The sequence below is a fragment of the Pygoscelis adeliae genome, unplaced genomic scaffold, assembly GCF_000699105.1.
Source record: "Pygoscelis adeliae isolate BGI_AS28 unplaced genomic scaffold, ASM69910v1 Scaffold232, whole genome shotgun sequence".
Lineage (NCBI taxonomy): Eukaryota > Metazoa > Chordata > Aves > Sphenisciformes > Spheniscidae > Pygoscelis > Pygoscelis adeliae.
The window spans coordinates 28,836-43,821 of record NW_008824473.1 but is presented as its reverse complement, the minus strand read 5'-3'; the positions used below and the strand labels follow the sequence as shown (position 1 = coordinate 43,821).

General features: G+C 43.1%; 1 protein-coding gene across 1 annotated transcript; it reads right to left on the bottom strand.

Moving 5' to 3' along the window:
- Positions 1 to 1,007: 1,007 nt before the first annotated feature.
- STRA8 (stimulated by retinoic acid 8) lies at positions 1,008 to 14,064 on the bottom strand. Its single transcript, XM_009321335.1, has 7 exons — positions 13,980 to 14,064; positions 12,407 to 12,491; positions 11,853 to 12,005; positions 8,458 to 8,740; positions 7,115 to 7,191; positions 5,285 to 5,396; positions 1,008 to 1,082 (listed from the first exon to the last, which is right to left on the bottom strand). The coding sequence occupies exons 1-7, from the start codon at positions 13,984 to 13,986 to the stop codon at positions 1,008 to 1,010; spliced, it is 792 nt and encodes a 263-aa protein (XP_009319610.1). The 5' UTR covers positions 13,987 to 14,064.
- Positions 14,065 to 14,986: the final 922 nt, after the last annotated feature.

Here is a 14,986-nt window from a genome sequence, read left to right as displayed (position 1 = left end):
TACTAGTCTCCACATTTGTTTGCTTGAATACAGCTCCATGTATCATGCTGTTATGCACCAAGGCAGTGTTGGGCCACAGCGCAGCCCTCTTGGATTCATCCTAAAAGCCTGGCTGCTGAAGACCGATGAATACCTGGGCATGCCAGCTTTAGTTTAGATTTTAAAATAAAGCTCTTAGCCTTTCTGTTTGCGATGGCTGTTAGCATGACCTCAGCATAACCACTGTCAGAACACAATCTGTCCAAGTCTGCAGAGAGCCTCTAATGATAGCTCTGAGATGTGAAGAATTTTATCCATCTTCACAGCATTTTTAATTCCGAGACACTATCTGAACGGCACTACTCATCAAAGAATGAGATGTGGCAGAAGAGCACAGGGCTGATCACTCAGCTTTACACACTTTGCAAAATAAATAATCCAAAGTGTGTTATTGTGCCTGCACTTCTCTGGGTGATTTGGGAGTGGGTGGCCACTGCTGCTGTCCTCGTTAAGAGATGGAAGTCTCATTTCACTCTCTGTGAGGAAATCCCTCTTCCCTTATCAGCCCAAGCTGAAAAATTGCACCAGGTAAGTAATCACTGCCAGGGTGCAGGCCACTTTGTGATATTTGCAGGTTGCAGTTTGAGACCTGTATCCTATGGGGGTGTGCAGGCTGTTGCTGATATGACCCCTCTGCAGCTCTTCCACAGCTTATGCTAGGCAAGGTCACTTAACTGTACATGCCTCAGTTTACTTGTGAAGTGAGGTTAAACATTAAAAAGCAATAGACAAAAGTATTTCTTAAGATTTTATAAATATCTAAAACCTGGAACTTTTAAAGGTATAAATTACTCAACTGATATCAAGAAGCACTGATGAGGGAATGGGAAGTCAACAGTAACAAACCACTTTAACACAGTGTCTCCACACTCTGCTCAGAGAGGTGCTTCACTGAAAGAGGTGCTGCTCTTCACATGCCTGGTGTACCCAGCAATACTTGGCAAAACATTAGCAAACAGGGATACTGTTTAGAAATCTTCATCATCGAAGGTCTCAGTGCACCTCAGCATCACAGTCTCATAATCGAACTGAAGATCTTCTTCCTGAAAGCCCCCCAAAGCCAAGCAGGATTAAAAACCACAGGAGTTGATTGTGTTTCAAATATACAGTGGGTTGGTCAAGTGCTGACATGTGCCAGCTAATGCGCCATAAGCCTTCCTTCCTCTCTGAATCGGCAACCAGCACTTGTCAAGTGGCTGAGGTGCCTGATGAAGAATGGCTCAAATTTTCAACCGATTTCTTTCTAAAATCACAGGGCTCCACCCTGTGTCTTTAACGTAATTTAGACAGCTGTTACTGACTGTGGTAGCAAGTGGGTCACATGACAGGCTCTGAAGGTATGAGAGCTTCCTTGAGCCCTTAACTTCTACTGACTTCAGGCTTTGCTGCTCTTTTAGCAACAGAAGGAAATGGTCTCTTTCACCAGCTTACCGAGAATAAATGGCTCTTGAGAAATCAAAGTCTAGGAGATGAAAGTGTTTGTGCCTGCAGTCCATCTAGTTCACCTTCTGCATTGATGCAAGACTCTTTAGGGCAAGACTGCTTTTAAAAATAGGTGCTGTTTAAAAAATGTATAGCTTAAGGAGCACTAAATCCTTGCTTGTCAAGTGACTCATCTAAACTCCATAATTTTTAAAGAAAGTGTGCTTTTGAAGATGTAAAGGTGCTCAGTGCTATTTAGAAAAAAACCACTGACTTTCACTTAGATATTGTAAAAACCTTTGGGCCTCAATCTAAATGAATTCTTTACTGCCTTTGCTGCTAAGCATCTCTTATGATGTGACCTTAAGACAACAGCTCTTGAAAAATTACAAAATTGCTTAACTAATCTCATGCTCAGAAATATTCTTCTACCATGTACCATGGAAGCATGCTCCTGTTCTCATTTTTGGGTCATTGTCATTTTAAGAGCCCTCCCTTTCCTTGTCCAAATGATTTCCTCCCTCCTCTTGTGTGAGGCTTTCTCAAGCATTTTATACCAGTGGGGTCCATGCCCTTGGCCGCCTCGAGAGCCAGGGCAGCAGCTCAGGAGGAGCTGCACTCACTGGATCTGTGACTACGAAATGGTGAATGTACACAATCCAACAATAGTACTTTGTACCTGGACAGTTAACCAGAAATGGTATAACATAGCACTGGCATGTAATGACCAGCAATAAAACCCATCACCTCATCAGCTCTGCAGATGAAAGGAAAGGAGACCATAGGCTGTCTTTCATATTTCAGCCGGGTGCACATCGCATGCCTCGCCTTGGTACTGTACCTGCTACCCACCTCTCTATCTTCTACAAAGTGTGTGTACAGTGCACCAGGACATCACTTTATCCTTGGGATAATTTATCCCAGCACTGCCGTGCTGGTTTTGGCTGGGGTAGGGTTAATTTTCTTCATAGTAGCTAAGTATGGGGCTATGTTTTGGATTTGTTCTGAAAACAGTGTTGATAACACAGGGATGTTTTCGTTACTGCTGAGCAGTGCTCACACAGAGTCAAGGCCTTTTCTGCTTCTCACACCACCCTGTTGCTAGGTAGTGCTTACACTAGTCAAGGACTTTTCAGTTTCTCGTGCTCTACCAGCTGAGAAGGCTGGAGGTGCACAAGAAGCTGGGAGGGGACACAGCCAGGACAGCTGACCCAAACTGGCCAACGGGGTATTCCATACCATGGGACGTCATGCTCAGTATATAAAGCTGGGGGAAGAAGAAGGAAGGGGGGGACGTTTGGAGTGATGGCGTTTGTCTTCCCAAGTAACCGTTACGCGTGATGGAGCCCTGCTTTCCTGGAGATGGCTGAACACCTGCCTGCCGATGGGAAGCAGTGAATGAATTCCTTGTTTTGCTTTGCTTGCATGTGCAGCTTTTGCTTTACCCATTAAATTGTCTTTATCTCAACCCATGAGTTTTCTCACTTTTACCCTTCTGATTCTCTCCCTCATCCCACCATGGGGGGCGTGAGCGAGCGCCTGTGTGGTGCATAGCTGCCGGCTGGGGTTAAACCATGACAACTGCCCAAACTCCTGGGCTAGTGTAGCACCAGCACAGGTACTCCATCAAGGGAAGGGGAATGGTCTGCAGGGGTTCAGTCACACCCATAAGGTAAGCAGAAAGGGCTCCTTTCCCTGTCAAGTCCAGGAGTCTCTGATGCTCTGAGTAGCCCAATTTCTGGAGTAAGGTATGTAGCCTATACTGAGGTCTCTGCTGCCTGAGTTAGTGCGTTTCAAGCTAGCTGGAACGTCTCCTCTCCCTGCTCTGCAACCACTTCCATAACCGCCTCAATCTGTTTGCTTTGAGATGGAGCTGAATTTCTGCTCTCAAAACAAAAAATTCTTGTCAGTTTTTTTTTTTTTTGCCTCTTGGCAGGACTCTCTAGATGTGCTGTACTGCAGTTATCTAAACCAAAACAGACTGTGACCTTCACATTATTAGTACTCTCTAGCCTGGGTGATTTCTGCTCAAACTCCCTTTTTATTGTCTTATCACAGACAATTCAAAGTTCCTGCATAAAAGAAGCGCGCACAGCCTTTTATTTCCTTTTGGATCCACAGAGCTCAGTCAAGTGCCAGTTTGCAGTACTTCAGCTTCTCTTGCTGCCTGTCTTCCCATCATTCCCATTCTCCTAGTCTTATTTCAAATGTCCCTCTTTAAAGCTTGAAAGAAGCACCACCTCTTCTCATACCACCTCATCTGGGAGCTGTGAGATGGACCTAGGCTCACATATAACAATGCAGCACCAAGCAGAAGGACAAAATGGGACCACCTAATGCTGCCAGGCGTGACATTCACAAAAGAAATTTAAAACTGTAAAATACCGTATCTTGCCTAAAGCTTTTCTTTCTTTTCTAGGCATGCTCAGTTCACGGTCATTTACATAAACACAGGAAGAGCTCTGCTCTTATGCAGAACATAGCTATTCGCAGACCAAAGGGCTGTGTAGATCAGTGCCTGATCTCTGACAACGGCCAGCAGTTTAGACAAAAAGTACAAGAATTGTGCATGCAGTGTGCTCTGTTCCACAATATATGCTCCCACATTATGGCAAACTGCTGTGAGGGCCTTCTGAGCTGGAAATCGTATCTGGAACTTCAGATTTAGTAATTGTCAATGGACTGATGCCCCAGGAGTTAGATCTGGTAATTTGCACATATGAGTATTTTTTAATACGTTGTTTGTTCATTTCATTGGGTGCTTTCTAGTTCTTCTGGTGTTAGATGCAATGAATAATCATTTTGTGTACCAAATCCACACCATTTAGGATCAAAATTCTCTCATGGTACCCCTCAGTCTTTTTTGCGGAAGAGTCCTATTCTAGTAGCTCCTGTTTAATGCCTTTTGCTGTGCCTGCTGCCATTCTCTGCAACTCCTCTAGTGCTACTGTCTCCCTGAGATGGGGGGAACCAAATGGCATGCAGCAGTCACTATGTGATAGATTCAGATAGTGATGCAATAGTAGTTTCTGCTTTGTTTTCTGTCCCAATTACCCCTCATCACAAACACTCTATTTCCTTCAAAGCAGCATCTGCTCAAGTAACGGAGACTGGGTGGAAGCTAGGCAATAGAAAATAGCAAAAGAGTGGCTACTGTGGAGGTACAATTGACTCTGAGCCCAAACAAGCATGCTCTGGCTGAGGGATAGCTCCCTTTCGGTCCTGCACCCATGTGCAAGCTCTGAGCCACCTCCTTGGCAGGAGAGCAAGAAGGGGAGGAAGAACACTGCAAATACAATGACTTCTGGCTCAGCGAACCTGCAACAGTAGGCTGAGGTTAAGAGGCAGCTCAGCAGCCGTTTATCAGCTCTTTCAAGAACATGAATATCCTACTCCTAAGGCCTGCCAGCAGAGGGCTCAGGGTAGGGAACATGGCACCCAGACAAGCAGAAGGTGGTCTTACTGAGCTCAGAATGAAGTGGCTGGGGGCTAATGGAGAACTGCGAAGTCAGCTTCGCTTGCTCAGATGAGATCACTCAAGCTTTTCCACAAGGAACTTTCATGCAAATAATAATTAAAAAAAATTCCTCATGTCATTTGCCATTTTGAATAATATTCTAAGCAATAATAACCCTCACACTTTGCCTCTAACAAAGGCAATCCTACTGACCTTTTGGAATGGCACAGCTGAAGTGATCAACCCCAATTTCTTATTTGTAATGACTCTGGACAGTATGATCAGAAGCACAGAAAACAGAAATCCCTTTTTGACAATGACAGAAATACATTGCTCCTTCTGTAAGGAGTCTTTGGCAAAGCTTACCTGGCAAAACTGTGTATTAGCAAAGAAGAGGCTTTTTAGGAAGTCAGTGATCTGCAGATAGAGTCTGTGGTGGTCCTCTGGATTTTCAGAAGTGCAGCTTGCAAATGCTGAACTGAAAATGGAACAAGACACTGTATTTAATTTCCTGTTCCCTCATTTCTCCTCCTGCTTACTTTCTCTCCTCCACGTTTTACTTATAAATTTAAAAAGATTCAAATTGTTTTCAAGATGATTCTGATATTAAAGACAATAGCCAAGCAAGACAGGGAGGAGCGGAGGTGGATGTATTGATGAGACATTGTCTAACAAATGCAAGGAAGATATGTAAGAACAGAGAACAGCAATACAGTATCACAACAAAGAGATCCACTGATACATGACAGCTATAGTAACACTGTTTTCGGGAAAAGTATATATCCATTATAACAGAGAGCAACAATGGTTATTTGGTAGTGTATTTTGTAGGGTTGTTCAGAGGAACAGCTTTAGCTTCTTTTGTTAGGTTTTTGAGTGAATGCAGCGACATGTGGTCATGAAATGACATATTAGCTATCACTGGCAGGTTTGTACTCAGGTAAAGGTAACAGGCAAAAAACTAAGATATTCATTCTGGACCTCACCTCTATATTCTCCCTGTGATTTTACAAAGTTCTGCCATCACGCCTCTGTCCAGAATTACAAGGCACAGAGTGATAGGGAAGGAAGGGAACAGGATAAGTGTTGACTACTGAAATACTAATCTAAATTTGGGACCTAAAACAGATTGCAAAGATGACGGCAATACATTGCAGTATTAAGGAATACTTAATCTTATTTTAAAAACACACAGCAATTGTGACCTAATAAATGTTATTTAATGGATACATATGTGTTAAGCTTTATTATGTATATTCTGATTATTATTCTGATCAACAGCCAAAACAACCTTATTTCCATTCATTCTGTTCTGCAAGCGCAAGGTGGAATGGTGGTGAAAGAGAGAAAGAGATTCACACTAAAGAATTCTCTAAATATGGAAAAACTAAGTAGAAAACGGCATTTAAAACAACAGATTAAAAACACTATTTGCAAAGAGAAACAATCCTAACAAAGACTAAGTAGCAAGAATGCATAAAAGGTGAGTCATAATGTGATTTTCCTCTTGAGGAAAGCAACCCTTTTTTTTCTTTGGCCTACTGGGAAAAACCAAAGGCAGTGCCATCTTTGTATCTGACATGTTCTCTTTTAGGTAACTCATCTGACCTGCAGAGGAAAGAGATGTTATTATTTAATAGGTCTTGTGTTTCTCTGATGTTACTGTTCAGGTCAACCACACTTTAGCTTGATCACTTCCTTGTGACTGAATTAGGGTACTTGAAAAAGGTAAGGGAGACAATGTTAAAAAATGATCATTTTTGTCTCATTAAATGAGGGTACAGTTTATGATTAGTTGACTTATCCAGGGAATGCATTATGGTCCTCATAGACCTGGTAAGTGAGAGAGAGAAAACGAAAACATTACAAATATTATAATTTGAAAAGACAGAAAGCTATGCAGAGTGGTGAAGAAAATGAGGACCCTAGTTGTCCTGAAGTGACTGAGTGCTCTCAATAAGTGATTCTTACTGATTCTGCTGTAAATACCCATTAATCATTTCACTTTTGCACTTTAGGAGACAGTATTATTGTGAGCACAATTACTGAAGGCTGCTATTCTAACCATTTACTAAAAATTAGGCACAAAAAAGGAAGCTAGGCTATTGCCTCACTCCACAGCAAACTTGCCATGGAGTATTGACAGTGGGCTATTAACTTACTCTGTCTAGCAAAAGGGTCGAGTTTGTAATTTACCTCTGGCTAGACACTCCCTGAGTCTCGTTTCTGTCAAGAAAACCAGCAGCAACATCAAACGCATCTTCAAACATTACCTATCAGAGAAAACACTTCAGATGTCAACATATCCAGCCACCTAAAAGTTTTACCTAGGGCATCATTTTTAACAACGAAGTCTTTAAAAGCATGATATTCTTTCTTTCCATTTAACATGTATGTTTACAGCTAGAGTAAACCAAGAGGCTTTTGTGGAGACAGGAGTAATAAGGAATAACTGTATTTCATGACTAGGAACACAGGGTTAGTCCATTCCCTTAGGCCTGTGCTTCAACCTCTAGGAATTAGACTTAGCATTACATCTCCCAAGAAAGCAGTAAAAAACATGAATTGTATCAGTGCTTTAGAGATTTGGCTGTGGGCTGCTGCTTACAGCTAGAGATCTCAGCTGTACCAGCCAGTCTCCCCAAATCTGACTCCAGTGCGCGACCTGGCTTACAATGAGTTTGGATGCTCCCTGTGACAGACCGATAAGCTCATTAGTTCACTCTGCCATAATGCAGTCCACACATTTTCTGTGCCAGAAAGTACTGTACATGCAACATCCCCATGACATTTCCTAAGGAGGTCAGCAGTATGAGTTGTGTCCTGTGACTCAAAAAGAACTTGTCAATGCAATTTACTTATATGCTAAAGGTGGACATCTGTTCCTCCCTTGCAGCTAATAAGATTACACATGTCTTCGAGCATCTAGTTGCTTAAGCAATCAGTGCTCGAGGAACGGTTTACAAAGAGTTCGTTGTTATTTCATCTCTTTTTAACAAATGCCCTGGTCTACTCAGTCACTGACTCCTTGGCTCTGCAGAGGTGCATGGCACAGGCAGTCATTAGCCCTGTACCACTGGAACTGGTCTACAAATACTTTCTCTTTGCTACTAAGTGCTTTGATGAAAACAGCCACCCAACCCAAAACACAGCAGGCCTTGGCAAACTGGGTATTCCTTCTGGATTTAGCTCATCTGTGCTCCTTGGAGAGTTTGCAGAGCACAGTAACTCTATAATTCTTGTTCTTGCTCCCTCCCCCTGGAGCAGGTTAGAGCAAATTTAACTGCTACTTAGCACAGAAACTCTACAGGTCAGTGAAGACTAGCAGGATTACTACCGCTGCACTCCTACAGCTTGCTGTGTATCTTACCAAGAGATAATTCAGTGCAGACATTTACTCAAAGACTGCTTATTGTCTCCACTTATGCATTCAAGTGGTCTTGGGAAAGCTTAATTACAACTACTGTATGTTTCCAGTTAAAAGCTGCAGAGCCAATTCGCATCTGAAGGCTTGGAATTTCAGAGGCAGAAGCACTTACTTCCTCTGGTGTGGAGACTGAGGAACCACTGGCTTCCTCACTGTTACCTCGGCTGTCCCTCACACTACCTTCAGTGCACGCAGGCTCTTGGCAAGCAGCCTTAGGATCCACAAGGAAATCTCTCTGGCTACAGTACTGCAAGATGCTGTCTCTCCTTTCTTCAGAAAGCTCTTGCCAGAGGTGGGAAATAGCCGTGGAGACCTCAGGAAGAGGCACCTCCTCAGTGCAAACAATTCCATGCTCTATCAGCAGGTCCACTGTGTGCTTATAAAAATACAGGTATCTGTAATGAAAGGAAAGGGAGCATCTCTTAAGAGCAGGCTATGAGGTAGCCATCTACTGTAAATCAGCAGGAGACTGGGGAGTAACTCTGATTCATAACTACTTCACTGATTCCCCCCTCTAAGACTTCATACAGTTACTGAAGGTTGCCCAACACTGAAGATTTTGGCAACTCTGTTCTGCCAAGATTTCATCCGCAAAAGGCAGGCTCCAGCCACAGCCTCAGCAGGACTGCCTCACAACAGAAGATCCAGGCGCTGCAGGCTGTACTTGTTGCACAGGCAAACCTCATTCTGGCATTTAATAGATTTTGAGTTATTTGCCTTTGTATCTTGAGGCTTTTACACTGTAAGTCACTTTTTATACTTTTACTGGCATTGCACTACACTTAAAAGCCTTGGCTGAGGTCATATCCTGATGTATTAGGTACTATACATGCAGCTAGAAAGAGACTACCCCAGGCATGGATGCTCTGACTTAAATAAGCATGTGAGCTCAATTTCCTCCATTTTATATCTGAGGAAACGCATCCCTAAGACTGACTTCTATGCAGTCTGTAGTGAAACTGGTAATGGAACACAAGTGTTGTAATTTCAACCTGGTGACTAAATCTCAGAACGAGCCCGCTTCTTCTGTTAGCACTGTGTGGCACAGTGAACCAGGGATAATAATGTCTACTTTTGAAAGCAGCACTGAAGGTTATTTTACATTAATTAAATGCTTAGAGCTTCTCAGATGAAAATAACAAGATCAAAGGAGTACAAACCAAGAGTTCTATAAACAGCAGTCATTGTTACTAAGTTTGGGCTCAAAATGATTCCTTGGAAGATGTCCCAAATGAGCACATTTACTGATTAACTGAACAGCATTGCATGAGAAAGTAACTCAAAAGAGTTCAGTCTTTTTTTTTTTTAAATATTTGTTCCAGCAAACCAATATTGAAAATCTTAAGATAATTCTGCACGCAAGCGTAAACTTGCTTAACCTCCAGTTTCCATACTCTGGAGTATTTTCCACCATTGCTGGAGACAAAATACCGGAAGGGGAATAAACGTTCTCATGTAAGGTGTTGCGCTCACTAAGGATTCTGGATGTCCAGCTCCAAACAAAGGATCTGGAGTTTCTCAAACAGAAGAATATGAACCACCATTAGACTGCTTGACTAAAGAAATTAAGCTTGAACCATGACTCAACTATTTCCTTCCCAGCTGGAAGGAGACAACCATATTTTGCACTGGACAGACTACTGTGTAGTCCTACCATTGTAGCTCCTGCTGCTGGACATGGAAAAAAAAAAGTCTGTTGAAGCTCAAAGCGTTTCTGATGCTTCCCAAATAATGTGATTAGATGATCACCAAAAGGCTGTTATTTCTTTGCTGAAGAGTCCCTATTGTTTGATGCCTGTTATAAAAGATCATTTTTTGAGAAGAATTAGCTATGAACCAACTGCAGTCTGCCATAAGACTGTAGGATAAGTGCCAGAGTCCACACAGTACAGGCCCTGGTCTACCTTGTCAGTGAAGAAGGGGAAAGTCAGGTGTTTATGGCTCTGTCGTGCAGTCTTTGATGAAGCAGAGCTTACTTCCCCCAGAAAATCTTGATTCAGCCCATTTCAAGGTCTTGTAAATGATACCTTGCTACAGCCACCTCTGATTCTCACAGGAGCAAAAGCAGGAACAGTAGTGGGAGGCTGGTGCCATCTGCTGGCAGACCTGCAATCTTATTTTGATGAAAAACTCAGTAATCCAACGGAATTTTATAAATAAGCACCAGTTCAAAGCAAAAGAGAAGAAGGAACCGCGGAAGTTTTTGTTTATGGCGGTGATGCTGTGGAAGAGGATGCCAGCTGCAGCTGTGGACTCTCCTGCACTACATATTCTTAACTCTGGAATGGTTAGGGTGAAACTGACTCTGCCTGATGGTACAGGATAGGTAAGACGTCCATTCGTTTCTCAAATCTTTACAATGAAATGATCATTTATCCTTTTGGAAAAGCATCCATGACCTCTAAGTACCTCCTAGTGCTGTCTGACAGCAAGGGGAAGAATGTGATGAATCATGTGTACTCAGTCTTAAGGTATCAATAACTTTGATAAAACCAGTAATTTTACCATTACAACCCCAGACTAAAATACATGGACCACTGACATGAAAACAGTGGTCTTTCTTTGGTTTTTAGGTCCTGCATCAGGCACTTAGGAGCTGATCCTAAAGGGGGTTACAGACTCGCACCCACTAGCTATAAGTGTAACACACATGTAAATGTTTAGGTTCCAGTCCTCCTCCTGTGTTGCAGACATTTTGAGGAGTGCTTTCTGATATCTTCCAGACCACCACTATTCTGCAGCCCGCAGGCTGAGGACTACATGACCTTCCCTGGTCGCATCCAGCCTTACCCTGCTCTGATCCCAGAAAAAAAGTACTCCAAGCTGCCAGGAGCTAAGAGTCTATTTCTGGAAGGGACAACAGTGTCCAAGCTCCCCGTAACAATGCCATTAGAGGCAGGATGAACATCACTGTGGGGGAAAGTATCTGCCTACCTCTAGTTCCTGCACCTCCCCAGAACACATACAGCTAGACTCTGAGAATTTCATCTGGTGCAGCAATTCCTATGTTCCTAAAATCTAGCCCCATTGCAGGGATACAAATTGATAATGGTACTGATATCACAAACACACAGGAACACACACCTGCATAAATCATTCTGGATTAATAACCTCCTATTTCACCTGAGCTTGCCTGTTAAACCACTACTGTTAGCAGGTATGTTGCATTTTACTCTGCAAGCTATCTGGACAGTGGTAAAGCATGGCCACACAGGGACTGACACACTTGAAAGAATTTTTTTTCTCTTTCTTGAGGATAGGTGTAAAATCCTCAGGGATTTTCCAAGGCCCGGAGAGCTGGGGGCTGCTATGATGCTGGGAGTCCATTCACATGTAAGTCGCAGGTGAGGTACTTGGGAGGTGCTCAATTTCATCACCAGTAGGGCCAAAGTAGCTGGCACAAGGCTTCTGCAAGGTAGATGCAGGCTCCAGCAGGGCTGCACGAACGGAGCCTGGCGTTAATGCGAACAAATTAAAAAAACTGAAGGCAATGTGGGGTGCACCTACCGTTCAAATGCCACCAGATCCGGGGATGAAGTGTCCGGAGACTGGATAAATTCTGGCTTCCCATCCTCTTCCATTGTTTGTTTTTCACATTCTTGAATCAAATACCAGACGGTAGAGTCACTCTCACTCACAGCTTCCGAGGCTGATGCAGTGCTGGAAAGAACACACAGGAAAAAAAGCCACATGAACAACCTCTTAACTGGATTAATAAGGCCCTTGTCATGGTCACTCCGGAATCCAGGGCCATTCTTCCCAAGCCAGCTTTCTCCTCCTCTTTTTGCTTTGCAGGCAAATGAGAAGTCCTTGGTGGAGATGAGCTACATAGAAGGGAAAGGAAATACAAGCACTGACTGGAAACAAGACTAACAACATGCTTAGAGTGTTCATGCACTGTACGGGATTACAGGGGTCCAGGTGAAATCTCTTCATCTTTTCCTCATGATGAAAGGCCTCAGCTTGGAAATTCAGTAACAATGACAACGAGGTTCAGAGATGCTGGGATCGGAGCAAATGCAAAGTATTATCATCTTTCCTTGATTAATATAAGCCCTTACCTGTGATTGCTGAAGTACCTCTTGACATATTCCTCCCTGACTTCCTCCAAGCTGGACGGGTTCCCATCCTCCAAACTGAAGGACTCTGTTGTCAGCAGAAAGGTTATGGTCACACCAGTGGCACTTTTGGCTTCCCTCTCACCCTCAGCTCTAGTCAAACAGAGTAATTTCGACAACTGGTCCTTCACAAGCCAGAGCTTTTCATTAGGCAAAAATGATGTGAAAGGAGACACCTCTGCCTCTCCTACAATGTAACTGGCAATACTGGGAGTTTATGATCATTGAAGAACTTAGAATCAATGCCTTCTTCCTAATGTTGGTCTGACAGAACTGATGGTGAAAGCAACCAGCAAATCAAAGTCCAGGCAAGCACCAGTCAATACAGTATTTTGTGATTGCCCTATAATGAGCAAATTGCATGTAAAAACCCCTGACAACCAACCTGTGATTCACAAGCAGTACGAATTGTACATATATGTAAGTAAATATACGGGGAAGTTTACCTCCAAATTCTCCTCAACCAGCCTCACTGCTTGTGATCCCTTCAATTTTGCTCTGTCAAACTATTCCTGCTACCTATGACTGACTTTTATGGGTTATCCAAGGATGTGGCTTCAGAGATGTGCTCATTTTAAGCACTGGGACTTTTAATTGATGCAAATTATTGGAGGTGCAAGTTGCATGAATAGCAAAGTTTTTTTCTAGCTGACAGTGATTTGGACACTTGAAGGGACATAAAAATATGTCCAAAGTCCCTACCCCATCAGCCCCCAGTCCTACTTGCCACCACTGGAGGCAATGGCCAGCATTAGTAAACAGAAGGCACAATGGCGAGGGCGTGAAGCCCCACAGCGGGAGCTGCCTCAACTGCTGACAACACATGCTAGACCAGCGTGACGCATGGTGTCGCAGGCTGTAACGGAGGAGTGCATGAAGACGACCCGCCAAGCTGAAAGAAAACAAAACTGCAGCATCTCTCTTACCCGTTTCTATCGCAGTAAATTCTTAACTAGAGGCTTCCATTTCCTATACTAGGAAAGCCTCAACAGCTTCTCTGTCCTTCTCCTTTAACTCACACCAGAGCCTGCTGTTCTGAAGTTTAAGCTCTGGCTGTGCTGACTTGCAACGCTGGGTGCTCGTGATGGCTGTGCCACATTGCTGCAGCCAGGAGGAGCACACATGCTCCTGCAGCCTCTCAATGGGAGCCCAAACATTCAGCCTGAGGACCCAGGCAAGCCCCACACCTGCTGGGGGTAGATTGGCAGCAGGGTGACAAGGGCACTCTGCCTGAACTACCTGCTGCCTTGGGATAGCAGGAATTACTTGTTTCCTTCCTTCACCTAGGCTGGGGAGGGGGTAGGAACGACTGAAGAGTCAGAGGGGGATTTCTGAGGTGCAGTGCTCCACGAGTTGATAAACTTTTGCGCCATCCTTTGCTTATTGCTACAACTAAAGCCACAGTTGGCTCTAATGCTTTAATGGGCTCAGCCGCATACCTATCTGTCTCTATTTAACAAATAAATAACAAACAAGTCCAGGCACTCTGTCCAAGGCAAATACTTGCATACAGTACCTTTCATCTTCAGCAAAGAACCCAAGGTTTGCTCCAGCTTCTGGATAGATTTCTTAGCCTTACGCAAAACCTGATACTAAACATAAGAAGAAGTCAGAACTGATTGCTCTCTGCTCTGACTAGATTAATGTTCTAACATGCCTTGGTTGTTTTCTTCACTATTCCTTCATTTTGACCTTCGGTTATCTCGATGTCTCTGTGAATACAACTGTGTTGTTTCGTCAGCTACCCTTATCCATATGAAAAGGGGAAAGAACTAATACCAGAGCAAACTTAAATATAGAATATAAATATTTGGGTATATATTATGCAATACATACACATAATTCCCAGTCACATAGACATTTGTTACTTAACTCTGATCTTCTTTCATCAGCAACTGGTCTTGTTTGGATCATTCTCTTCTTGGAGTATGTCCAGAAATACTATGCTGTGAAGTCTTGTTGGATGTCTACCAACTTTTGGCATAAGACTTTACTAATCATATCCCATGAGTATTTTGCTAGGAGAAGCCTTTGCCATGTTCTACTCTCAGCTACACTGATGTAAACTGGAATAACTTCAGTGCTGTACATCATTCCTTCATCATTTATAGCAAGCATAACTAAGAACATATGGCCAATGCATTTAAACATACACATCTCAAAAATATTTCAAGATTTATGTGATCGGTGAGACCATCCACAGTCACCTTAGACAGCATGTCTACCTTGCAGAGCTTTCATGCTGGATATTTTAGCCAGACACGAAGCACTAAGATTACGAGTGAACTTCTGTATTTAGGCTCTTGAAGATATTAATCTTCCTTGGCCCCCAAAAGTCACACAAGGGGCACATGATACTATGAAAAAGGAATTTTAAGAACCGGTATGTGAAGATAGTCCCCTTAGACTAGACAAAACAAGTATCTGTTTAGTCTTGGCTTCTGAGATCATGGTGACTTCAGCTTAATTTGCATCTTGATCAGAACATGGTACACTGAACTCTTACCTCAAACTGCATGAGAG

Coding starts and splice junctions, on each gene's coding strand:
- STRA8 (XM_009321335.1), bottom strand. Junction 12,006..12,406: donor AGGTACTTCAGCAATCACAG/GTAAGGGCTTAT, acceptor TGTTCTTTCCAG/CACTGCATCAGCCTCGGAAG. Junction 1,083..5,284: donor CTAATACACAGTTTTGCCAG/GTAAGCTTTGCC, acceptor GGGGGCTTTCAG/GAAGAAGATCTTCAGTTCGA.